We start from the raw sequence: 25,145 nt of genomic DNA, 5'->3' as shown, positions 1-25,145 counted from the left end.
GTGGTAATCGCAGCATGCTACAATTTAAATCACACGAGTGGACAAATCGCTATGATTCTCCACTTGTGGACGCCGGCGCTGTGCTTTCCATAGTAATCTGCAGGCAATTTATTGCAAGCGGATCATCGCCCGTGGACAGGCAGCCTTAATCTCCATCTCATGAAGGCAACCTGTTTCCAATCCAATTTCCACGCCAGCCGCACACTTTCCAGCTCTTATTTTGGGTGGGAAAAAGCGTTGTTGATTCCTTGGAATGACTCAACAAAAGCACATAAAAATTAAACAGTCAATCATTTTATTAGCAGTTTTTTGAAGATGAAAATATATATGTTAAATATTTCGTGTTTTTCCACTATGCAGAAGAGAAGTCCATCATCGCCGTTCTCTTCAGCATATGTATATTATCTATATTGTACATACTCTAATATACATATGCAGAAGAGAACTCCGAAGTCAGGCCTCTCCTCTGCAGAGCGTTAGAAACATGTGTTGGACCTCGTCCGAAATGGGGGCAATCTCAATGTTGGATGAGGTCTGACAATAGATTGGAAAGGGTTAAACTTAAAGGAGATGTCTCGAGGAAGCAGTGAATTTTTTTTTTTGCCCAGTCCCCCTAATTAAACATACATTACTAATTACCCCTGTAAATGACTTTCCTAGCTGGTTTCTACTTACCGTTCCAGCGTTTCAGCAACTTATAAAACTTTTTCCCAAGATGGCCGCCGGCTCTTTTCCCGTCGCTTGCTGTAGCCCGACGTGCGCGCTCCCGAGACGCTACCAGCTGTGTCTCCATGGCAACCAGACGCCCCGCAGCCGCCGACCGGACCCCTGGAGTGAACACGGCCGACCAGTCACCCACCGCCAGGCAGAAGGTAACCGGCGCAGCCCCCCCCCCCCATCACAGCGGCAGCCCCCCCGGCCCAGCGACAGCCCCCCCCCCGGCCCAGCGCTAGTTCCCCCGGCGCAGCGACAGCCCCCCCGGCCCAGCGCTAGTTCCCCCGGCGCAGCGACAGCCCCCCCCCGGCGCAGCGACAGCCCCCCCCCGGCGCAGCGACAGCCCCCCCCCGGCGCAGCGACAGCCCCCCCCCGGCGCAGCGACAGCCCCCCCCCGGCGCAGCGACAGCCCCCCCCCGGCGCAGCGACAGCCTCCCCCGGCGCAGCGACAGCCCCCCCCCCGTCGCAGCGACAGCCCCCCCCCCCGTCGCAGCGACAGCCCCCCCCCCCGTCGCAGCGACAGCCCCCCCCCCCCGTCGCAGCGACAGCCCCCCCCCCCGTCGCAGCGACAGCCCCCCCCCCGTCGCAGCGACAGCCCCCCCCCCCGTCGCAGCGACAGCCCCCCCCCCGTCGCAGCGACAGCCCCCCCCCCCGTCGCAGCGACAGCCCCCCCGTCGCAGCGACAGCCCCCCCGTCGCAGCGACAGCCCCCCCGTCGCAGCGACAGCCCCCCCGTCGCAGCGACAGCCCCCCCGTCGCAGCGACAGCCCCCCCGTCGCAGCGACAGCCCCCCCGTCGCAGCGACAGCCCCCCCGTCGCAGCGACAGCCCCCCCGTCGCAGCGACAGCCCCCCCGTCGCAGCGACAGCCCCCCCGTCGCAGCGACAGCCCCCCCGTCGCAGCGACAGCCCCCCCGTCGCAGCGACAGCCCCCCCGTCGCAGCGACAGCCCCCCCGTCGCAGCGACAGCCCCCCCATCGCAGCTGGATGGCTGGACAGCTGGGCGGCTTCTCCGGACAGCTCGGCAGCTCTGCACCTTCCTCTAACAGAGGAAGGTACAGAATGGCCGCTCCAGCGCGCTCCCGAGCAGTGACAGCTCGTCTGCGCATGCGTAGAAGAGCTGTAGCGGGGAGCACACTGAAGCGGCTCGTGCTGAAAGGAGAAGACCGGACTGCGCAAGTGCGTCTAAAAAAGCAAGCTGCCAGCGAATTTAGACGGAACCATGGAGACGAGGACGCTAGCAACGGAGCAGGTAAGTGGAATAACTTCTGTATGGCTCATATTTAATGCACGATGTACATTACAAAGTGCATTAATATGGCCATACGGAAGTGTATAACCCCACTTGGTTTCGCGAGACAACCCCTTTAAGCAAGCAAGTCCAGCAAGAGGAGCATTTGCAGTGGATTTGCTTTCAAAAATCCCCCACAATCAGATGTTGCCATACTGATCTACAACCAGCCATACATCCAAAAGAATGGATGACCAAGCTGTGTCTTCCAGAGCAAAAGCCACTCTTTGTAATTTGCTGTCTATGATAGCCAAATGTTATCAGTGCATACTGAAAGGGGATGCCTTCTTAATACAACCCATTTAAATATAGTTTACAGTATGGCTGCCTGCAGACGGGCAGAAATTCTGCGGCGGGATTCCCCGCAGAATTTCCGCCCCTGGATGCCTGCATAGGTTTGCATTACAATACGCAATCCTATGCAGACGGCCGCGGTTTGTCTGTGTGAAATCACACACAGCAAACAAAACCGCGGCATGCTCTAATTCTGTCCGGGGCTCGCAGAGCCCCGCACGGAAACGTCACTCACCGCCCGCCGGCTCCGCTCTGCGCATGCGCCGGCTGCCCGGCAGCGGGCACATGAAAGAGCCGGGGCCGTGGGAGAGGCGAGTGCCCACGCTACTCTCTGCAGACGCTCGGGTCGGGTCCCGCTGGGAGAATTCTCGCAGCCGGATCCAACCCGGTCGTCTGCAGGCGGCCTATATTGCCTGTACATAACACATGTTTTACTGGGTGAAAAAAAAAGTTCACTGAAAACTTTATAGGATTTAGAATCTCTATAAAATAACAAAATATTCAGAAAACAGACATCATTCAATGATTCAGAATAGGCATTATACTAGATTGAATCTTTTGTCTCTGCTGTATCTTGAGCATAAACGATCACGTGAGAATGGCTGCGATTGGATAAAGAGGATTCCATTCTACCGAACCAGAAAGTCTGGTTGTGTGCGTGTCTTAATTACTGGTTTGTTATACTAAACCTTTAGTACTAGACGAAATAATAGTTCTCTGGAATGCTCCAAGAATACGTTTGGCTGATGTTAGCAGCAAAATAGATACATATCATTGCAACAACAAACACAGCAGATAATATATTCCGTGGGATGAATCATAACACTGTTGCAGGTTGCACATTTTCCCACCTGCCCAACTACAGCCAGCATGTCATGGCAGCCCATCAGTTGTATATGGACTGGCAGACTACAGCACACAGTAGAGTCTTCCGGGCTGCAGTTAGAGCTAGGAGACAGGTTGTGGGGATTTAGAAATATCAGTTCTGTAAGACTTCTCCAAAGTTAGAATTAATCTCTTCAGAAACAGGCTGGGCTCACATATAAAGCTAGTGGTGCAGCAAAACAGAGCAATAATGACAGTTGTTTCAGTAGAAAACTTTAAAAAACTGAAAGCAGCAAGTAAATATAGCCAAAAGCGGAATTAAAACTAAACTAGAGTTTTATTTTAGGGAGAACCTGTCATCACACGCTGTGATGCTAGTCAGTCATTTTTTTATGGTTGCAATATTTAACAATGTGTTACATGATTATAGACTCTTCTCTCCTGTACTGGGACCTATATTTGTCTGTGCTATAAAAGGGCCATATTGTTCACATCCCCAGCCTTACCCTTTGCTCTTGCAAACAAAGTTAAATCCAGCAGTTAGGCCTCATGCACACAGCACGCATGGATTCCGTGTGGGGAATCCCGCACACGGAATCCTCCAGTGCCTGCTGCCAGGGGCACTGCTCACCTGACATACAGATTTCCCCGCACCGTCGCTAGGCGATGATGTGAACGCTTTGACATTTCTTCAATGCTCATTGCGGAAGTGCCGCGGGACAGACGGCTTCCATCAACTTCAATGGAAGCAGTCTGTGCGTATCCTGCTCTGAAATAGAGCATGCTGCAATTTTATTTTCGGCACATTGTGTCTGCAAAAAAAATCCACTTGTGTGCGTGGAGAGAGGAATCCCCAGACACCTATGGGCAAATTGAGCAGCGGATCGCCAGCGCCAGTGACAACCGCGGGATCTATCTAGGGCCAGTATTTCCACAAAACTGCTAACTCTGTGGTGTGTTCTTTTGCAACAGTGTTGAAAGAATACCAAGAATGGTGTGATTAATGAAAAACATACGGGGAAAGGGGATCCTGTGGATGCAAAGGACTTTGACAAAAAGGGGTCAGAAGAGGATATCCAAAATTGTTCTGATGTGACGAACTGATGGTGCACAGTTAGGGAAATTGCAGGCGAATATAAAGAAGGCCAGTTCGAGTTTTGTTGTCTAAATGAAACTGAAAGACAAGACTTCAGTAGGCAAGAGTTGGCAAAAATTGGATCACTAAACAATGGAAAATCACCAGCTGGTCAAAAGGAATCCAGATTTCTGTTGTATCATGCCGATGAAAAGGTCTAAATTTGGTGCAAACATGAATCAATGAACCCTTCCTTTCAACAGTTCAGAGCATATCAGGACCTCCATCTAATTTGTGGCAACTGCAGGAAGCCCTCCTGTCTTATTTGCTGCCACAGCGGTTTCCTCCCCTCTTCATATAGATCATTCCACTTTACATCACTTGTCTAACTTATAACATTATTCATATGTCCCCTTTTGTATAAATATTAATATTCAAATTTTGTGATAAACCATACTTGATGAAGAGACCCATTATATATTAGTTAGTATAATTAATTCAATACAGAATTTGTTGTATATTTTGTCGTATAGAACAAATATTTCAAAGCTTTACTAAATTCTTATGAAAGCAAATATACAACCAAATTCTGCATAGGGTATTACATATTTACACTTTAGTAAAGTTTTGTATTCTGAAATTGCATTCCAATAAATATATTTTTTGTTTTATTTGAATAGCTTAAAGGGGTTGTCCCGCGCCGAAACGGGTTTGTTTTTTTTTTTCAATAGCCCCCCCCCCCCCCCGTTCGGCGTGAGACAAACCCGATGCAGGGGTTTAAAAAAAAACAAAAAAAACGGATAGTACTTACCCGAATCCCCGCACTCCAGTGACTTCTTACTTACCTTGCGAAGATGGCCGCCGGGATCTTCACCCTCGGTGGACCGCAGGTCTTCTGTGCGGTCCATTGCCGATTCCAGCCTCCTGATTGGCTGGAATCGGCACACGTGACGGGGCGGAGCTACGAGGAGCAGCTCTCTGGCACGAGCGGCCCCATTCAGAAGGGAGAAGACCGGACTGCGCAAGCGCGTCTAATCGGGCGATTAGACGCTGAAAATTAGACGGCACCATGGAGACGAGGACGCTAGCAACGGAACAGGTAAGTGAATAACTTCTGTATGGCTCATAATTAATGCACAATGTACATTACAAAGTGCATTAATATGGCCATACAGAAGTGTATAGACCCACTTTGTTTCGCGGGACAACCCCTTTAATAATTTTATCATAAGGGCTCTGTCAGATGAGCGAAGTTTACACACTGCTAAGCAATGTGTAAACCACGCTGCTGTCACCCTAAAAAAGATCGCGTGATCGGGCCGCTTCTAGCTCCGTGAAGCAGCCGATCACACATCCATGGTCTGGGCTGCGTGCTTCCAGGGCTCCCAAGGAAAACACGCTGCGCACCACGGAGGCGACGGGCGATTCAGCACTTGCTGTCTGTTTTCTTTTAGAAGTGCAGGTTCTGCGCTTCTCAAAAAAGGGTCCAGGGGAATGCTTCCATATAAACCTGTTGGTACCTATAGCAGCGTGGTTTACACCTGACCAAGGCCTAATGGTGATGAAAAGTCCGATGTTACCATTTAATAAGTAAATTTATCACTTAAAAAACATGAGTTCCATATGAAGGGAGTCTGAGTCTGGGAAAATTGAGGAGTTGGAGGTTTTGCTTACTGATTCCACAGCCCTGATGGTGGCCTCACAATACTCCTGATGTTGAGGGAAATGAAGAAAAACAAAACAAAAAACAGTCCATTGGATTTCAACTGACCAAACTTTGTTCTCAGGGAGATAAGCCACTCTGGCAGCCGCTTTCTCCTCTGTCTGCCTTCAGAACACATGCATGCTCTAGGGAGTGTCCATTTGTCTAGGGGCTTTCAGGCAAGATAGTTGATATCTAAATGACTAGATAGCTGATCTCTGAATCATTTAAAATTAGTACCATTTGAATGACTGAGAACATGCCTTTATACAGAGTAATGAAAGCAAGCACAGAATTATTATATACAGAAAAGCCACACAGACCCAGACATAAAAATTTCCCCAGAAAATCCAGTTACGTCACAAAAGCATCTCTCTGGAATATAGCAAAGAGAAGTTGCTGTGTGTCAAAGGGACACTATGCTTCTAAATATGCTGAAGCCAGTTTGTTTCAGGCCAGTAGTGTTCTGGGCAGGGATACGATTTTAGTTTACACGTCTCAAGGTCACGTTAGAAAGTAGAAAATGTAAATTTAAGAGCTACACTAATTATCTAGAACATTAAAACTATCCGACTAATATTGTGTAGCCACTAAAACAGCATTGCTATTAGGGAATAAGACATACATGAAGGGGTGCACTTGGTCTAGACTCTACAATAATGTTTAGGTTGGAGCAGGTGTCAACGTAAGATCCACACGTATGCTTGGACCCAAGATTTCCCAAAGTATCGCACTTCCTTCACCTTCTTGACTTCTCATATTGCATCCTGGTGTCCTCTCTGACCCAGGTAAGCAATGCACACAACCATCCATATGATGTAAGAGAATGTGATTCATCAGGACAAGGCCACCTTCCTGCATTGTGCTTTGATCCAGTTCTGATCCCCATGTGTCCACTCTAAGTGCTTTCACTGGTGGATGGGAGTCAGCATGGAGATTCATCAAGTGCAATATGCAGAAAGCTGCAATGCACTGTGCGTACGACACCTTTCTATGATAACCGGCATTAACGTTTTCAGCCGTTTGTGCTACAGTAGGATGGGCCCAGACTGGTTAGCCTGCACTCCTCACATATCTATTACCCTGTTGATTTACTGATTGGCCTTCTTCTAACACTTTTGGTAGGTACTAACTACTGCATACTAGAAACACTTCACAAGACCTGCAGTTTTGGAGGAGTTCTAACATGGTGGTCTAGCCATGATAATTTGGCTTGTGAAAGTCAATCATGAGGGTATTGTTGTATACTAAAAGGGGCATGGATTCATGGGACCTGGATGTAATGTTACCATTGTACAAAGCATTGGTGTGGCATCATCTGGAATTTGAAATTTAGTTCTGGGAAAGTATTCCCCATAGTTAGTAACGAGACAAAGAGCAGCAACTAAACTGATAAAGGGTAGGGAGAATTTTAGTAGAGATGAGCGAGCATACTTGGTAAGGACAGATACTCGAGTGAGTTTCGTCCTTATCGAGTACCTGCCTGCTCGCCAAGATTCGGATGAAGGCGGAGGTGAGCGCCATGTTGCAGGAGTGAGCAGGTACTCGGTAAGGACGAAACTTGCTCGAGTATCTGTCCTTACCAAGTATGCTCGCTCATCTCTAAATTTTAGTTATGAGGAAAGATTAAAATGAGTCTTGAGAAGAGGCATCTAAGAGGGGACACGATCACATTTCTATAAGTATATAAATGGACTACGATATGATGAAAGCTGTTCCATGTAAAACCCCTTCAGACACAAGGGGGAACATCTTCCAACTGGAAGAAAAAAAAAAGGGTTTAATCACCAAAGCCAACAAGGCTTTTTTACCATAAGAGCTTTGAATCTGTGGAATAGCCAACTTCAGGAGCAGGTCACAGAAGGAACATCTGATGTAAAAGGCTTACACAATTTCTTAGAAGTAAACATTAACACGTTCTAACACAGAACTCTTGCTCGCCACATCCATTTCAGCTCCGTCCTTTCCCATCCTTTGGTTGAACTTCATGAACATACAGTATGTATTTTTTAAATTGTAATAGCTATGTAACTTAGTCATCACAATAATGCCATTTAAAATCAAGTTACCCTTTTTCCGGTTTTACAGTCACTGGCTGCATCTCTTGACACGTGTGCTCCGGGTGCCATGTCCTTTTGCATGCAGAACAAAACTTTATATGGCAAACATGGCAGTCCACTGATACAGGCAAGTCAGAATCACTCAGCTCAACTTGGCATACCGTTTGGCAGTCTGCAGTAGGACACCATGTTCGGCAAGGGTCAAGGTGAACCTCTGAAAGAGAATAGCAAGAAACAAAGCTTTTACATTATACCGTGTAAACAGGTGACTCATTTACACAGTTTAGTTATAGAATATCATGCTATATATTTGGGTGCATTAATACAATGCAGAGAAGAGATAGGCAAGGAAACAACCATCAGCCATACAGTAGGAGGTCGGCTGTTCTGTAAGCATAAGGCTGCCTGCAGACGCTTGGGTCGGATCCGGCGGGACCTAACCCGAGCACCTGCAGAGAGCAGCGCGTATTCCCCTGCGCCCCGCAGCCACGGCTCTTTCATGTGTCCCGCACAGAAATAAAGTATGCTGCGGTTTGTTTGCCGCGCGAGATTTCGCGCGGCCAAACCGTGGCCGTCTGGATAGGATTGCGTTTGTTAACGCAATCCTATGCAGGCTTACAACGGCGGAAATCCTGCCCGTCTGCAGGCGGCCTAAGATTATGTTTAGTATCTATGATTACAGGATGTGCAGAGAAATGGTCCTAGCTCATACGTCTAAAAGGTCATAGTCTACTATAGGCCCAGCAGCTGCCAAAAGAGTTACTTTTTGGCATCTGTTGAGCTGGTATACCAGCTGTGCTTTCCTATGTAGTTTGCCACGTAGTATACAAATGTTTTATACAATGTGGCGCTATGGATCTTTAGAGGGGTTATGCCGGGATTGAAAATTGTCCCCTATCCTGTGTCTAAGTTATAAATTTTCAGATTGGTGGGGGTCTGACTATCAGGATCGCCACCATTGCAGAGAAAGCGGGTTTGAAAGGTTTCAAGCCTAAAAGTTAGCCCCTAATAGGGGAATAATTTTTAATTCTGGCACAGCCCATTTAAGTTCTCTGCATGTGTCAGGAGATTTTTTTAGCGTATGCAAATGAACATATAATCACAGCACAGCTTTTACTTTTCAAGAGAACTTGAAGAAATGAAAGCTGTTCTGTGATTGGTTGCTATGGGCAATGAAGACTGTATTGCATTCCAAGTTTGAACAAAGCCTAAGGGCTCCTGTCCATGGGTGATAGTTCATTGCGTTATCTGCGGCGATAATCCGACATCCACGAGCGGAGAATCATAGCGATTCTCCGCTCGCGGGATTCAAATCGCGGCATGCTGCGATTCTCTACGGTGAGCCCATCAGTCAGATAGGCTCACTGCGGAGACCTGACAGCTCTCCCCCCTGCTCCCCCGCGGCAGAAATATCGCTAGCGATATTCCGTCATGGCCGTGGACAGGGGGCCTAAAGCAGTATGAACCTGGAATAAAGAGATGATAGGCTACATGGTAAACACAGTAACTTTGGTCATGTGACACGACTAGTGCAAAATTGTATCTAATGAATATCAATGTGGCTGCGTTGCAATACATAATATAACACACCTACAATGAGAACCGAAAAAATCCAAACTTGTTGAATCTTTGGTGGCAAGTTGCATGTGACTTTACCTGCATAAATGTCAATGCAAGGGCTCGTTCACACAAGTGTTTAGCCTGCATGCCGGCTTTCAATCTCGGTCCCATTTTTGGAATCAAGAGGCAGAATTCAAATGGAATTAAATGTTTTGTTTTTTTTTATCACCATTGATTGCAATGGGCTTTTTAAAAAACAAAAAGCTTTCAGTTCGCTCAGTTCTGTTCGGTTTACTTTTTTTAACTCAACAGCACAGTCTTCAGAACTGTTTGTATTGCTAAAAACAGAAACCTATAAAAGGAAAGGAAGCAAACAAAGCTTTCCATTTGTTTTCTGCTTAGAAAAAATTGAAATCAATGGGGCAGGGCGAATGGAACAATTTAGTTCCATTTTGATTCCATTTCTCTGCTCCAAAAACATAACGGTGATATGGAAAGTCTGAACGCAAGTGGAATGCTGGTGTAAACGAGCCCTTAGTTATGTTAGGCAGCGTCTTGTTCACAATAAGTCTCTCCTCCAAAATAGTTGCGACAGTAAGGCCTCATTCATATGGAGATATGTGTAAAATGCTATGTGGATCACGGAGTGTTTTACCACCGTGGGAGCTATCCAAAGGCTCAAAACCTGTACACACTTGATTCTACTCACTTTGCAGTGTTTGCTAAACAGCCTGCACCCAAGACTTACTGCATACAATGTAGCAAACCCAGCTATAAAAAAAAACATAGCTCAAAGATCTTGAAAATGGTAAGGCATTAATATACAAAATCGCTATTTATCAAAATCTAAAAAGAGTGTTGATCCAGGGATTATTCTGACTGCCATTATGGAGTCAGGGAGACTTTTTTACCCAAAATGGGGTAAATTGGCTTTTCTCTCTTTTTTTGTGCCTTCCTCTGGTCAACATTGGGGGAGTGGAAACAAACTGGATGGACATTTGTCTATTTTCAGCCTAGCATACTATGTTACTATATAATGCAAATAAGTGAAACATTTGCCCATAGTCACCAATTTTTTGTTAGTTTTAGAAACCCTATAATGAAACCTAAGAGCCCCCCCCCTCCCCCCCCCCCCCCCCCCCCCGCTCTGCGCCGCAACTCACCTGTCACCCGCGCCGGCAGCCGAATCTTTAGAGACGAGCGGGCAGATACTCGACTAAGGCACTACTCGCTCGAGTAGTTAGCCTTAGCGAGTATGCTCGCTCATCTCTAATTAAGACCCTCAAAATATTTCACAAAATTGCATAAACTTTTCATTGAACAAACTAATATAAATAAGCCTACAGGCTTTTTCCTGCACCATTCTTTGACCCCTTTGCGAGACCTCTGGTGGCTGATTTTGGGGTCAGTGGATTTGTACCAACCTCACCACTGCCGTAAAATCCTAAAATTATAGTTTGATACAGTGAGCTCCCTGTTAGAGCCGATCTCAATTCCCAATGTTAAGTCTGCAGCTAATTGCAGCCTAGCTCGGTTAGGAAGAGTGGCGCATTGCTAAGAAACGTTGATATGAGAAGAACAGCCGTTGGCTCCACGCGCTGCTGTTCTCCTAACCAACTCAGTCATGCGGACCACTCACTGCCAGGAGCACAGCTGATCCACTGGAGAGGTCAGCATGACCAGAAGAGAGCCGGTGAAAGGGCTCCCCAAATGTTTCACAGAGTCCTTCGCTGTACGGGGTTCCTGCACTCCTCCCTCCTCCTCCTCTGCCAGAGGCACACAGAGCTGACAGCCTGGCGCTCCTTCATCCCTCTATAGGAGGCTCTCTGAGCACCACTGGATTCCCCCTTCCCTCCACAGATAGTAGACTGCGCTGACAGCCCGTCAGACCCTATCAGGTGAGAGCACGGGGAAAGCTAGCAGGGCTTCCAAGATGGTGTCTAGTCAGAGGAAAAAGATACAGAAAGTGAAGGGTCCCTACAGTGCATTTAAAAATAGCTCATCATAGAAATTACAGACCATGGCAAGCCATTGACCCTTCACAATTACATAACGGAGGGCTGATTATGTCACAGAACCTTTTACATGACACGATCTACATTGATTACAGTATGTAAGAAGTTAACAGCAGGCATCAGTGTTCTCACTGATCCCCGTTGTTGCAGCGGGAGGCCAGCTGTCAGTGACAGCCGATTCCTGCAGGATGGTGCAGGCTTACTTCTGCTCTCATGTAGATGTATTATGTACTACTACACGCTATATCACACAATCAATCAACACCATAGCATCTACAGAGTGGGCCACAGTAGCCGGCACCACACACTTATGAAAGCTGTCCAAAAAGAATCTGCGTTGCCTATAGCAACCAATCACAGCGCAGCTTTCATTTATTATGCTGCTGGGGTGAAATGAAAGCTGCAATTGGTCGCTTTGGGCAACAAAGCTTTTCTTTTCAAAAGCTTTCAGAAGCATGTGGTGCTGGGATAATTTTCCATGACCAATCCCGTGCAGCAAACTTCATTGGAATGTTTACTGGGAAATCTTAATTAGATTAAAAAAAAAAAAAAAAAAAAAGAGCGCGGAGGCTTTTGAATAATTCTGATCATGTCTACAAAAGCAATCCAGTGGGGCAACACACAGAAGGGACCTCCATGTTGGCTTGCACGGGGTATTTTGTTTATTCTAAAAACAGCCGACGACTTTGTATTATAACGATTATTCCCAATTCCATTGAATAATTTTTCGAGCATGGATAGAGATATACATCTAAATATTTATATTGCAGTCACTGCCCTGGGATGGGCTTTCTACTAGTACTGTATATACACACGTTACTTCAGAGACTAAAAAGGACATACCTCGTTCAAGTTTTAACTGCTGAAACAAATGCAGCTGTTCAATGGATACTAAGCAAGCAATCTAAGAAAAAAGAAGAAAAACATAAAAGGGTCCAGCATTCATTAGCTTTACAGAAGCACTAACTGTATGAAAAACGTACTCCGAGCAACCCTGCAGAACGTCATTGCATGGCAATAGCTAAACACATACATGTCATAAGCCTTTCATGATGTAACAGTTGCCAAAAAATGCCATTACAGCCTATGGTTAACGGATGCATTAAACAGATGTCGCCCATAGCCTGTAATGGCACAAGTTTAACAAATCCATCATGAAAAGCTCGTGACATACATGTTAAACGAATGTCATCATAGCCTATAGGTGATGGATGCCACTGTTAGGCATCATTACAGCCTCTATTCAACATACACGTTGGGGCATATACGTTAAACAGAGGCCAAAAGAGTAAACGTGACATAGCCCAAGATAAAAGGATGTGTTTTTCCATATTCAGCGGTCCAATAGAAGAGCATATAGTGGAGGTGTGCATGTATGTCCTCCATTGCCCACACTTTGGGATGCGCCAGGCCTGCAATCTCAAAATCAGTGGTCTCAGCAGTAGCACCTCCCGATCACAATTCACAGATAAGGGATAACTAGCTATGATGGTATTACCCCTTTAATGACTGAGGATATTCATTAAGGTACATTCACATGGGGCAGAAATGCTGCAGAATTCTGCAGCTGAAAATTCTACAGCCAATTTCATAGCATTTACATATCCAAAAGAGTCAAAATCCAGATCATTGGTGCAGATTTTGATTCAAAATCAGCTGCGTACGTGCAGCAGATTACAGCAGGTACAACACTCCTAATTCTTCACACTACAAGCACAGCCTTTTTACCAGTACCAGGTGGCCTGTAGTGAGCGCAGCGCTGTTGGTCAGGTGCGACGGCGGTGGCATCACATGACCAGCAGTGCTGTGCTCACTAGAGGCTTCCGGGAGAAAGGCTGCACTGATAGTACAAAGAATTGGGAGCAAGGGGAGCGCTATTTCTGCTGAAATCAGCTGTAGACATCCAGCCGATTTGGACTCAAAATCGGCACCAATGGTGCAGATTTGGACTCTCTTTTGGATGCGGAAATGCTGCAGAATTTACAGCGGAATCCTCTACTGCAGAAATGTCATAATATTTCCGCCCCATGTAAACATACCCTTATACATTAAATATGCCTACCTGGCAATAAAGTAATGGGACAGTGGCATCTAAAGGGATTATGAAGTGGCGTTACCTCCAGTGACATCTTGGGAAAGTCCATCTGTACAAGTTGTAAGGTGTTCCTTGTGAGTGACGCTGAATACTGGCCAGCATGCTCATGGCAAGGTGACGTGAGTTATTGGAGTTTGAATGAGGCCCGATTGTGGATACTAGACGTTGTGTGGGCATTTAGCATTCCTCAATCCATTGCGTTATGTGTGTACCAGGAATATGTCATAGAAGGGGTTATAAGGCACACCAGTAGCTTAAAAGTTTCTAGATGTGAAGTTTAAGATATGTTGATGTGGATAGAAATAGCACAGGCTGACTGAGCCGATGTAAAAGCAAACATTAACTTAAGGCAGAAAAAGGAACAAGAACTCCATTGCTTATGACTTCCAAAGCAATGATGGATGGATGCCAGTTACATATTAGTGGTAAGCAAAATAACTAACAGTTTATTAAAAATGGAGGCGTTGATCCAAAGAGGAAGTAGTTTAGATGTCAGTACCTCTGATTCCTGAAGGGAACCCCGGTTTGAGCACACCATGTCTGGGCAAGTGATGGGAGAACCAAATCCTTCACGAACTGCCAACTGTACATATTGCCTGAGGCACTAGAAGGGGACAAAAAAAAAAATCACTTGGTCACGAAAAGCGTAGATGTGCAATTCTCGTTATCTAACATTACCATATTCACAACTAGAGATGAGTGAACATACCTTGCTAAGGACAATTACTCGATTGAGCATTGCCCTTAGCGAGTACCTGCCCGTTTGGAAGAAAAGGTTCGGCTGTCGGTGCGGTGAGAGGCGAGTTGCGGCAGTGAGAGGGGGTGAGCGCAGGGGAGAGAGGGAGAGAGAGATCTCCCCTCCATTCCTCCACGCTCTCCCCCGCCGCTCCCCGCCTGTCGCTGTCAGCCAAACCTTTTCTTCCGAGCGGGCAGGTACTCGCTAAGGGCAATGCTCAATCGAGTAATTGTCCTTAGCAAGTATGCTCGCTCATCTCTATTCACAACTTATTGAGGTCTTAAAAAAATCTATTTCTGACCGTTTGCATGGGGTTAGAAGAGGATGAAACAGACAGACGGAAATGACAAAGTGAAAGAGGGGTTCAATGAATGGCTGTGATTAGTGCATCCAGCACTGGCTGTGATTCGCTGAGCCAGCTGACACTCAGCTGGCTCAGACAATCACAGCAATCTCTTGCTGGAGGCGAGGATTTCAATCCCCGTCACTAGCAATAGATGCTTTGTTGGCCATGACAAGTGGCCAGCATCCTGCATGGAGCTCCGGAGAACAGCGACAAGAACCCAGACAGCACCAGCTAGGCGGGTATTGAATTTTTTTTTCTTTGGCTGCATTTTAAGCTGTGCTGTCAAAAATGCCCGACAACACTGCTGAAACCGCAGTAAAGGTAGCGTTGAAAAACACTGCGTTTCTGCAAACGCCTGTGTGAGGGAGGCCTGACTCCTGTCTATTGAACTTTAGTTACAAAAACCTATGTACAGACTCATGCTGTTGAAGACTGGCTTATCCTGTACATTGCTAAATGACACTGATATTTTCAGCAATTTCTATCTTTTAATTAACCCTTTCCAATCCACTGTCTGACGTCTAAAAACATTATGATTTAAGGCTGTACAGCTCCGATGTTGAAAGACAATTGTGGGGGTTCTCTTACTGTATATTGCCAGCCTCTCTGCTGTCGGAGTCTATCCAACGTGTCACCTCATGCAGTACCGGCTTTAGCCAGCAGATAGCACCGTTTTATAACAGCAGAAAAAGAGTAAGCCCCCTAGGAAAACCAGGATATAAATTGGATTGGAAAGAGTGAATTGTAGATAAAAGCATAAAATCATTCATGCAGTCCTGCACATATGATGTATTGCCATATATTCAAGTATAATTCCTGATAACTAAGCAAGATTCTTATCCTCTCATATTCTGGTCTATTCTTTTATTTAAGAGGCCTCTCAAGTAATTTACTATGAACTTGACACATAGATGAGTCTCGTCATTACCGACTGACATTGCCTAAAGTACCTTCATTCAATGTGTGGCTTCATGGTCCTGCTGTAATTTTATGAATGCTGGCATAAACACGAATTACATAAAGCCTTCTATTTGTATCCATAATGAAAAAGAAAATGAAAACTGAATGTGACATAAAATCTAAACAGGAAAGATGAAATCAAATGCAGAATGTAATTGCAAAGAACACACATAAAATTCATGAAGTATGGTTGAGCAAGCATACTGGTCACTGAAACCAGCAGTCCTGAGGGTGAATTTTGGAAAATAAAATTATTTGCTTACACTACATGTTAAAAGTTTTAGAACACCTCAATTTTTTCCAGTTATTTTTTTACATTAACACAGTTCAAGTCCAGGAAATTAACATGAAATGGTTCAAAAGTAGTTAAAGACATAAAACTATTATGAAATGTTAACCTGAAATACAATAATAGTCTGAATTTATGATTTTAACCAAAGGGCTTTTTCAGGGACACATCAAGGATATCTGCTCCGCAGCGCAGAAAGCAAATCATGGTTTGAAATTGGATGCAAACTATTCCTGCTGGTGTCTCAACTTTTGTAGATTACTTTCATACCCCCAGATTCTATATAACCAATGTTGGAACAGACTGTATTACAACCCCTCTAGGGCAGGATTTGAACAGTTTCGCTCTTCAGGATAGAGCACATCGCTATCATAATGGCAAGAAAAGGACAACCAAAAGACAGACCGATAATTATAACCCTTAGAAGGTGTAGGTCTGTCCTACAGAGAAATTGCCAAGAAAGCCAAGGTGGCAGTCAGTACAGAGTCACTATCCATCAAGGAATATTAGGGAATTGCTGAAGTAATAATCCCCTGGTATACAAGCATGGGTTCACCAACAATAATTCTGTGTATTAACCCTCTCCCGCTCTGCAATGTATATGTATGTTATAGGTGGGAACGAAGGAGGATCACCAGCTGAGGTCGCTGCATACCTGGCGAGTGTTGGTTATTTGACAGCTTACACGTGCTGTTAATCCTCCAGCTCACCATCTCCCCTTTGTGATGCAATCATGGGGTGCCGATTGTTGCCATACTAGCCCTTGGCCTAGTGAAGGCTCCTGGGGTTAACATGTGTTTAATCCCTTAGCGACCACCGTATAGACTTTTTTACGTCCTGCTTTAGTGGGCTATAGGCCGCTTCCTCACGGGCAACAAGATATGGATGCGAGAAAATCTCAACGATATCGCGTCGGTGGTCCATGTGATACTGCTGCGTTTTCTTGCGGCCATAACGCAATTGTGTTGCTACAAAGTCGAGCAACATTGTAGCACCACATGCGAGGATTTTCGGGGGTGGAAAGGGCTGGCTCAGATTGGTTCATGAGCACCGTGGCTCAGCCAATCACAGCCAGCACTTCCTGGAGGCTGAATTCAAGAACCGCTGGCAGAAAACTGAAGATAAGTGCCAGAGGTAAAGGAGACACACGTGTCGGAGCTGACAGCGCCTCTTAAGTGATGCATTTTCTCTTTTTTTTCCCCTGCAGCTAGGGCTTAGTTTAGGGCTTTTACAGTAGGATTTCCTACTGTAAATGTTGCATCGCACCACACGAAAACCATGTTTTCATGCAATGCAATAGAAAGGAAAGGCTCCATAGAAAAAATGCAAATAGCGGCTGTATAGAGCATGCCACAATTTCTTATTCTCGCAATGTAGCAGCCTACAAAACATCGCTTATGTGAAAGAACCCATAGGAAACCGTGGGCTTCTCATACATGCGGTTTGTAGCATTGTCGCATCACGAAAAAAATGCGCGATTTTGTAGCCCGTGTGAAAGCAGCCTTAATCCCCAGGGCTGTAAAAACACGCTCACTCTGGGGATTAAAGCCATGTGGGCAGAGGATCTGAAGCAGTCATGGGGGGCTGGGATATCCAACCCCCGGTCACACGATCAGCGTCATCCAATGGATAACACTCAGCTTGTTGAGTGCCTTCTGTGCGAGATCGACGCACCTCAGCAAGCTACGAAGACTCACAGCGCCACTTTTTACACCCTATCCTTGCCATAGAGGTCAAGAAATACCCCCCAAAAAAGTGCCACTGAGGAGGGATACCCGGTTTTATTGCCCAGAGTGCCCATTACAACCAGGCCTCTGTAATTACCCCTGTCTTCGGACATACCACACAGTTTACATTATTAGTTTTATCTAAGATTTAGGAAATGTCAAGAGGAACGGGGGAAGGGGGATTATTTTTAGGCAGTCAATTTTTTTTCTGCAAAAGTGTGCAATGGATACCCCTGTTTGTCCCGTGTTCAGGGCACAACTGAATAAATATTCAGTTGTGCCCTGAACACGGGACAAACAGGGGTATCCATTTTGGAGTGAAACTCTTCATTCCTATTTATGCTGTACATAAAGTTTTTAATATGACACAAATGGCAAAAAAAAAATGAAAATTTAAATTTTTTCTCTCTGCTTTGCTTAGATGCATTAAAAAATTGTGGGGTCAAAATATGCAGCACACCCCTAGATGAATTTAATAAGGGGTCTGGTTTTCAAAATGGGGTCATTTCTGGGGTTTCTCCATCATTTTGGCCACTAAAGGGTTCTACAAGTGGGCAACGGGGCCTAAATCACCTTCAAGCAAAATGTCTGACCTGAAAGCCACCGGCTGCTCCTATCGGTTTGGGCCCCGTTGTGCATACAGACCTAATATTAGGGCCATAATGGGTATGTTTCTGAATACGGGACAAATTGCACTAACTCCTGAAAGAAAAAAAACTGTGGGGTCAAAATACTCATGACATCCCTCAGTGAATATGTTAAGGGCTGTAGTTTTTAAAATGTGGTCATTTGTGGGGGTATCTAACATTCTGACATCTATGAGTCTTTGCAATCTTGGCTTGGTGTAGGAAAACAAAGTGTTCCTCAAAATGTTGATAAGTAATGTTAAATTTTTAAAAGCCCATTTAGACAACGATTATCGCTCAAAAGACGGCTTTTGAGCGAATTTTGAGCTATAATCGTTGTGTCTAAATGAGTCTTTAGTCTTCTAAATGGTTAAACAAAAAAACAAAACAGTTTTTTCAAATGTGTGTCCAGAATAAAGTAAACAGATGGAAATGTATATCTTAGCAAAAATTTGTACAGTATGTTTACACATATTTGAGAAACTGCAATTGAAAATGTGAAAAAAAAGACAATTTTTCTAAATGTTCCCAATTTTGGCGCTTTAAATAAATATACACAAATTCTACGGGTCTGTTTTTACCACCTAAATGAAGTACAATATGTGGTGAAAAAACAAATGTCAGAAGCACTTGGATATGCAAATCCTTTAGGCCGCCTGCAGACGGGTGGGTTGGATCCGGCGGCGAGAATTCTCGCCGCGGGACCCGACCCCAGCACCTGCAGGGAGGAGCGCGTACTCACCCGCGCCTGGCGGCCCCGGCTCTTTCTTGTGCCAGCTGGCGCATGCGCAGACCGGAGCCGGCGGCCGGGTGAGTGACGTTTCTGTGCGAGGCTCTGCAAGCCCCGCACAGAAGTAGTACATGCCGCGGTTTGTTTACCGCGCGGCCAAACCGCGGCCGTCTGCATAGGAGTGCGTATTGTAATGCACTCCTGTGCAGGCTTTCAGTGGCGGAAATCCCGCAGATAATCTCACCGCGGGATTTCCGCCCGTGTGCAGGCAGCCTTATGGAGTTATTCTATGTTAAAGTGAGACAGGTCAGATTTTCAAAATTTGGCTTGGTTACTAAGGGGATAAAATATACATATGGCTCTTTGCTAGTAGCTGGGTCCTGAAGTATTTGGAAAGTGACAATTTTTTAGAATTTAGCCTATGTACACCACTACAATGGATTTGAAACCTAGCCATTAATATGCTAATGAAGTGCAGACTTTTCAGCTTTAATTCAAGGACTTTAAAAATCATCTATAACTTTTTTAAAGGAGTGTGTGTATATATGTAATACTTCTGGACCCAACTGTTAGCAAAGTGCCATGTGTAGTGGTCTTCAGGCCAGGTTGTGGCAGTAATTAAGTAAGAAGAAATCGATTTAAATCTGCCCTACTACTAAATATTGCGTTTCCTCATAGTAAAATGCACTGCTATCACGGGATAGCCTAGTTATTTCTCGAAAACTATGTGACCAGTTTGCAAACTTTCTAATAATGGACTGATAATAAAATCTCCCTTGAAAATGATAATGAACCCACTGACTGACAGTTGTGGTGCCTGGGTCAATGTGCACATTATTAATACATAGTTATCTAAAATGTGCTTAAAATGGGCTTTCTATCCTCAAGGTTAGGTCATTAATAGTTGATCGGCTGGGGTCAGTCACTTGGGATCTCCGTCGATCAGCTGACAGCACCACAAATACATTAGTGTCAGAGTGGAAGCAGATGCATTGACGGCTGTGTAGTGGCCAATGCTTGTAACTGCAGGTACAGCTCTCACTGAAATCATTTACTAGCAATGAGCCATGGATAGCATTAAGAATTTACTTGGCTTAGTGTCAGTAACAGATGATGGATAAGGCGTATAATGGCCAGCAATGTACATGAGAGAAATATACACTTAAGCTGCCTAAAATGTATACAGCCATATAGCCTGGTGCTGTTCTACTAATGTATTGAATAAGGGAGTCGGTTTGCATTTTTGCACAATTTGTCAGGATGCTATAAAACACTAAAATAACACAAGCATAAAGGACTATTCATGCTGCCCACGGTTTAGACAAGCGAGGCTAAATAGACTTGATTCATACACTGAAAATTATATTGAGTATGCATACTATTTTGGCTTTTACCGAATACTCTCCAATCCAGGAGCCAGTATCCCACTGCAGAGGGAAATGAATGTATCCAAGCTAGATGCTAATAACTGAAAACCATTTTCCGCTATCCAGATCACTGGCAGACTAAATTTTTGTAAGCCTCTGAATATCAGAAAGTATAAGTCCCTTCAGTGACTAGAAGGTTGTGCCTACTTTGACCCAAAAAACTTCTCTTCTAGTATAGCTAATAAAATACTTTGCTTTTACCTTTTTGATCACATACTGTTTGTGGGACAAGGAAATGTGTTCTACTCAAGAGTTTTGAATGTAAAGTGCAATTGGTAGACACTTTTATAACAAAACCGATAGTCATGGATTTGAGGCTGCATCCGCACGGGCTACAGAATCAATCGCTACAATGTGAAGCCCATGGGTTCCAATGGGTTTTTTCACATGAGCGATGTTTTGTAGCCCGTGTGGATGCAGTCTTAGCAGCATTTTTACCCACAGGTGTATGGTTTCACTATCAACTGACTGGGTGATAGGGACAATACTAGTAATTATTAGGAAATTATAGAACCAGTGCTTCTGGCGGCGCAATGCACCACGGTACATGTATTATGATTCCCACACAGCTCTAGTACATGTATTCTGACCCCACGCATTACACACACAGCTCTACTACATGCCACAAACAGCTGTAGTACATCCATCTTGATTCCCACACATTACAAAACACAGCTCTACTGTGTGCACGCTGACCCAACACATCATACACACAGCTCTGCTACATTGTAAATCCATTTACATCCATCCTGACCCCACACATTACACACACAGCTCTGCTATTCCACACGTCACCAGACTCATGGATACAGTGATCACCCCATGTCATGTGATTCCTTACTCCACCCACAGGTGATCACATGACAGTGACATCACCACAGGTACTGGTAGCAGCTGCTGTCGGTTTATCCAGTATACAGTACTTTCGACTAAACTGCACAATGGCTCCTCCCACAGCAGTGATGTCACCACAGATCCTTCAGCCCACCAGATCTCTGTGGTGGCGGTAGGTTGGGGTCTTCTGTCAGGATCACAGATGTGTCTGAGATAATAACGGCTTAACGGTTTGGTCTCTGGATAGAACTGAACAGCACCGTACGGACACCATTGACTATAATGGGGTCCATACGCTTTCTGCCCAGCCGTACAGCTTTTGGACAGAAAAAAAAAAATCTGCATGCAGTATTTTGAATTGGATCTGTAACGGAAAGTCCGACCAGGGGTTCCAACACAGATCTGAAACAGGCATGAGGCCTCACGTCCATGGCACGCACGGATTTTTCATGTGTATTCCCGCAGCGGATGCACTGCAAGTAATCGTTAAATTGATTTTTTTTAATTATTGCTTGCCGGAGATCACAGATTGCGTTTCTTTTCCCCGTGCGGATGTACGCGAATGCACTGCGGATCATCTGCGTAGAGGAAAACTGCAACCCCACTCCCCCAGCTTTTTCCCCACCTCCCAAATTGATCTTAACCTTCAAATCCGCAAATGTGTTTGCGGATGCACTGCAGATCGTAAGCTCCCATAGAGAGGAATGGAGCACATCTGTGCACGATCCGCGGTAAAATGGAGCAGGCTACGATTTATTATCCGCGCATGGCATCCGCACATCAAATAAAAACAAATCCGCAGGTGTTTTATGAAGTGCGGACGCCCCATGCTTCTCTATAGGCAGCTTGATTTACGAATCTTACGCACGGATTCCGCAAATCAAATCCGCCCGTGCACATTGGGCCTTAGACATGGCAGAAAGTTCTTAGTGAAGTTTCTTCTCAAACTCCTAATATTATTAGACAGCAATAATTATAAACAAACGTCTTACCGCTGTGCAAAAGATACAGCTGCATTCTCGAAGGGTGGTCATCATATCAAGGGGATGTTCACACAGACACAGCTTGCACATAATCAAAGGTTCCAGAGCCAATTCCCCAGGAGATGAACTGCTACTCATCATGGCATGATGACAGATTTTACCAGCAGAAGCCATGCTTGTCTTAAACGGTTAACATCTTTACCCGTCTGTACTGGAAGAAAGATGGAATATTAGAGACAATAACATGAAGTTCTAGGAATATGGTCTAACAATACTATCAAATCAGCAATCTAAATGCTCATTGCATAGGGACGGTGGGAACCAATATAGGTAAAGAGTCCATAGAAATAAATTATAAAACCTGATGAGCACTTTAAAAATTCTAGTTATTCCAAAAGTACTAATACCAGAAGCTACATAGTGATACATAGCTGCTGCTAAACAGTAATTAAGGAGTGTATGATCCTGAACCGAATACCAACATAGTAGGCATTAACCCAGGTAACAAATTGACCGGGTCACATAAAACACTGATGTGTGGTCCACACAAGAGGAAGCGTTTAACCCTTTCCAATCCAATTTGTATCCTGGTTTTCCTAGGGGGGAAGTTACTCTTTTTCTGACATTATACAACAGCACTATCTGCTGGCTAAAGCCAGTACTGCATGAGGTGACACATTGGATAGGCTCCGACAGCAGAGAGGCTGGCAATATACAGTAAGAGAACCCAGATGGACGTCCTCCAACATTGGAGCTGTACAGCCTTAAATCATAATGTCTTTAGATGTCAGACAGTGGACTGGAAAGGGTTAACGAAAAGCTACTGTACTACTTTTGTCCATATTGGATACATTAGATTAGACATACTGATGTAGAGTAAACACTCTGTAGCTGATCCCCAAGCCTTTAATATTAAAACAACATTCAGTCTCTAATTTTGGGGAGTCTAGGCTGACGGCAAAAGTTCTAAACTGATCATAAGTCCATAATCATAAGTCACAAGTAAATAGATATGTAGAAATCAACAAGGGCGTATAAATGGAAAACTACGCTAAGGAAATAATCACCTTTATAGTCAACACTCTTAGGCTGTATTTACACGGCCAATACAGAGTTGAGCCCATGTAAAACTTGTACAAAGCTTGCGTGAGAATATGGGCTGTGTAAATATGGCCATAACCGCACGCTCCTATTTCATGAGCTACATAGTAGCAACAGCATTTCCACATCACATAACAAACAAGAGTGAAGACTCAACCGCTCCTCTTATTTGTGCAGGTGAAGAGGCTTGTTCTCGCATACAGCATTACCAAATAATTCAGAAAGCGGCTTCCTGAATGTGACACTTCTGCATTCCATCGTAGAATACTGTCTGAATCAGTCATCTGACAATTAAGGTTTGTTTATTAATGTGATATAAATGGAAGTCCACTGGTTAGATCACATTTTGCTCTCAGCATAACATCTACTTAGCTTCAGGCCGCCTGCACATGAACAGATTAGCATTGCAGAATCCGCGGTCGGCGGCCGCACCGCGGATCAGCGGCAAATACCGTTCATTGCATGCTATGGTAAAGCACTTCTTCCTGCACACTCGCTGCCATATGCAGGGATACCCCGGTTCACAGAGCAGTAAAATGCTGCATTATACACTCAGTGTTTACGCATACGGCCTTGTGAATAAGCCCTTATGTTACATGATTAAGGGCGCTTTCACATTTGCGCTAGGGATTCTGCTCTCCTGCCCTGTTCACGGTACTGGAAAGTGGAATCCCGTGGCTGTCTCTGGATGGAACCGAACAGCACCTGTCGCACCCCAAGAGTAAAATGGGATCCGCCCGCTTTCCACTCAGGTGCGCTGCTTTTATACGGAATAGAAGGCACTGCATACAACGGTTTTTCTTCTGGTAATTGCAGCCGCATCTCTGACCGAACCTCTAGCAGGAGGTTGCGACACATGTGAAACCACCCTAGAACTGCATTTACACTAGTGAGCATATATGGAGTCGAGACACTCACCCCATTATCGTGCTCGTCATTTCAACAATGGATGGGAGGCATTTTTCAAGCAAAAATCGCCTTGCATCACTTCTGTGAAATTCCGATTTTCACGTGTGATAGAGGATCGCAAGTGTTTCCAATTGATTTCAATAGGAAACATTGCATCCTACAGCACGCAAGTGTGGCATACGAGGTCTTTAAGGTCGTTCGAGGAACATAAAAAAAAAAAAAATTTAAAAAAAGGACATTCAGCAATTTTACCTGACAGCATCGAGGTGAGGGAAAACATCACCCATGTGTATGACTCCATTTAAAAGAATGGAGTTCATATTCGCACGTCTCGCAATACACAAAACTCACGCAAATTTCACGCTTGTGTACATGTAGCATAAGGCCAGTTTCACGCAACCAAGAATCTCGCATGTCTATGAACCCCAAAAATGGGGTCACACAGGCGAATGAGACATCGCCGCAGCTGCACTGTGTTTTTGTATCGAGAATGTCTCACATCGCTTCAGGGATGTAGAGATCCTCCGCTGCAGCCGTGTGATGCTTACCGTGTTTCCCCGAAAATAAGGCACCCCCTGAAAATAAGACACCTCCTGGAATTTGCTGAAGTCCCAAATATAAGGCACCCCCTGATAGTAAGGCATAGTAAAGTGTGCAGGCAAGTCAAGAGGCCTGTCCCCTGCTGCCATCCCCGTTGTCTCCTACCTCCAGATGTATAGGTAGATCTGCAGACAGTCTGCTGTTATCCTGTCCCTGCTGTGCTGTACAAGTGTGCTGTTGTGAGCTCCCCTTGCTGGCTGGAAAAATCCATACTGTACGTTCTGTTCCTGCTGTACATGTCTGCTGTGA

General features: G+C 45.1%; 1 protein-coding gene across 3 annotated transcripts in view; it reads right to left on the bottom strand.

Annotated features, from left to right (window-relative positions):
• The window catches only part of RNF144B (ring finger protein 144B), a 46,835-nt gene that overhangs the window by 8,560 nt on the left and 13,130 nt on the right, over positions 1–25,145 (bottom strand). For 2 of the 3 annotated variants that reach the window (XM_066579419.1, XM_066579421.1), the window contains exons 2-5: positions 22,296–22,497; positions 14,128–14,232; positions 12,377–12,437; positions 7,968–8,172 (exon numbers count right to left, since the gene is read on the bottom strand). In XM_066579419.1, coding sequence (XP_066435516.1) covers positions 7,968–8,172; positions 12,377–12,437; positions 14,128–14,232; positions 22,296–22,460 — 536 coding nt within the window. In that variant the 5' untranslated portion in view covers positions 22,461–22,497. The remainder of the gene's footprint in view (positions 1–7,967; positions 8,173–12,376; positions 12,438–14,127; positions 14,233–22,295; positions 22,498–25,145) is intronic. The other variant, XM_066579420.1, reaches the window with a different exon arrangement.

Source organism: Eleutherodactylus coqui, chromosome 9, assembly GCF_035609145.1.
Source record: "Eleutherodactylus coqui strain aEleCoq1 chromosome 9, aEleCoq1.hap1, whole genome shotgun sequence".
In the NCBI taxonomy this organism is placed as follows: Eukaryota; Metazoa; Chordata; class Amphibia; order Anura; family Eleutherodactylidae; genus Eleutherodactylus; species Eleutherodactylus coqui.
This window is presented reverse-complemented; position numbering and strand designations above follow the sequence as displayed.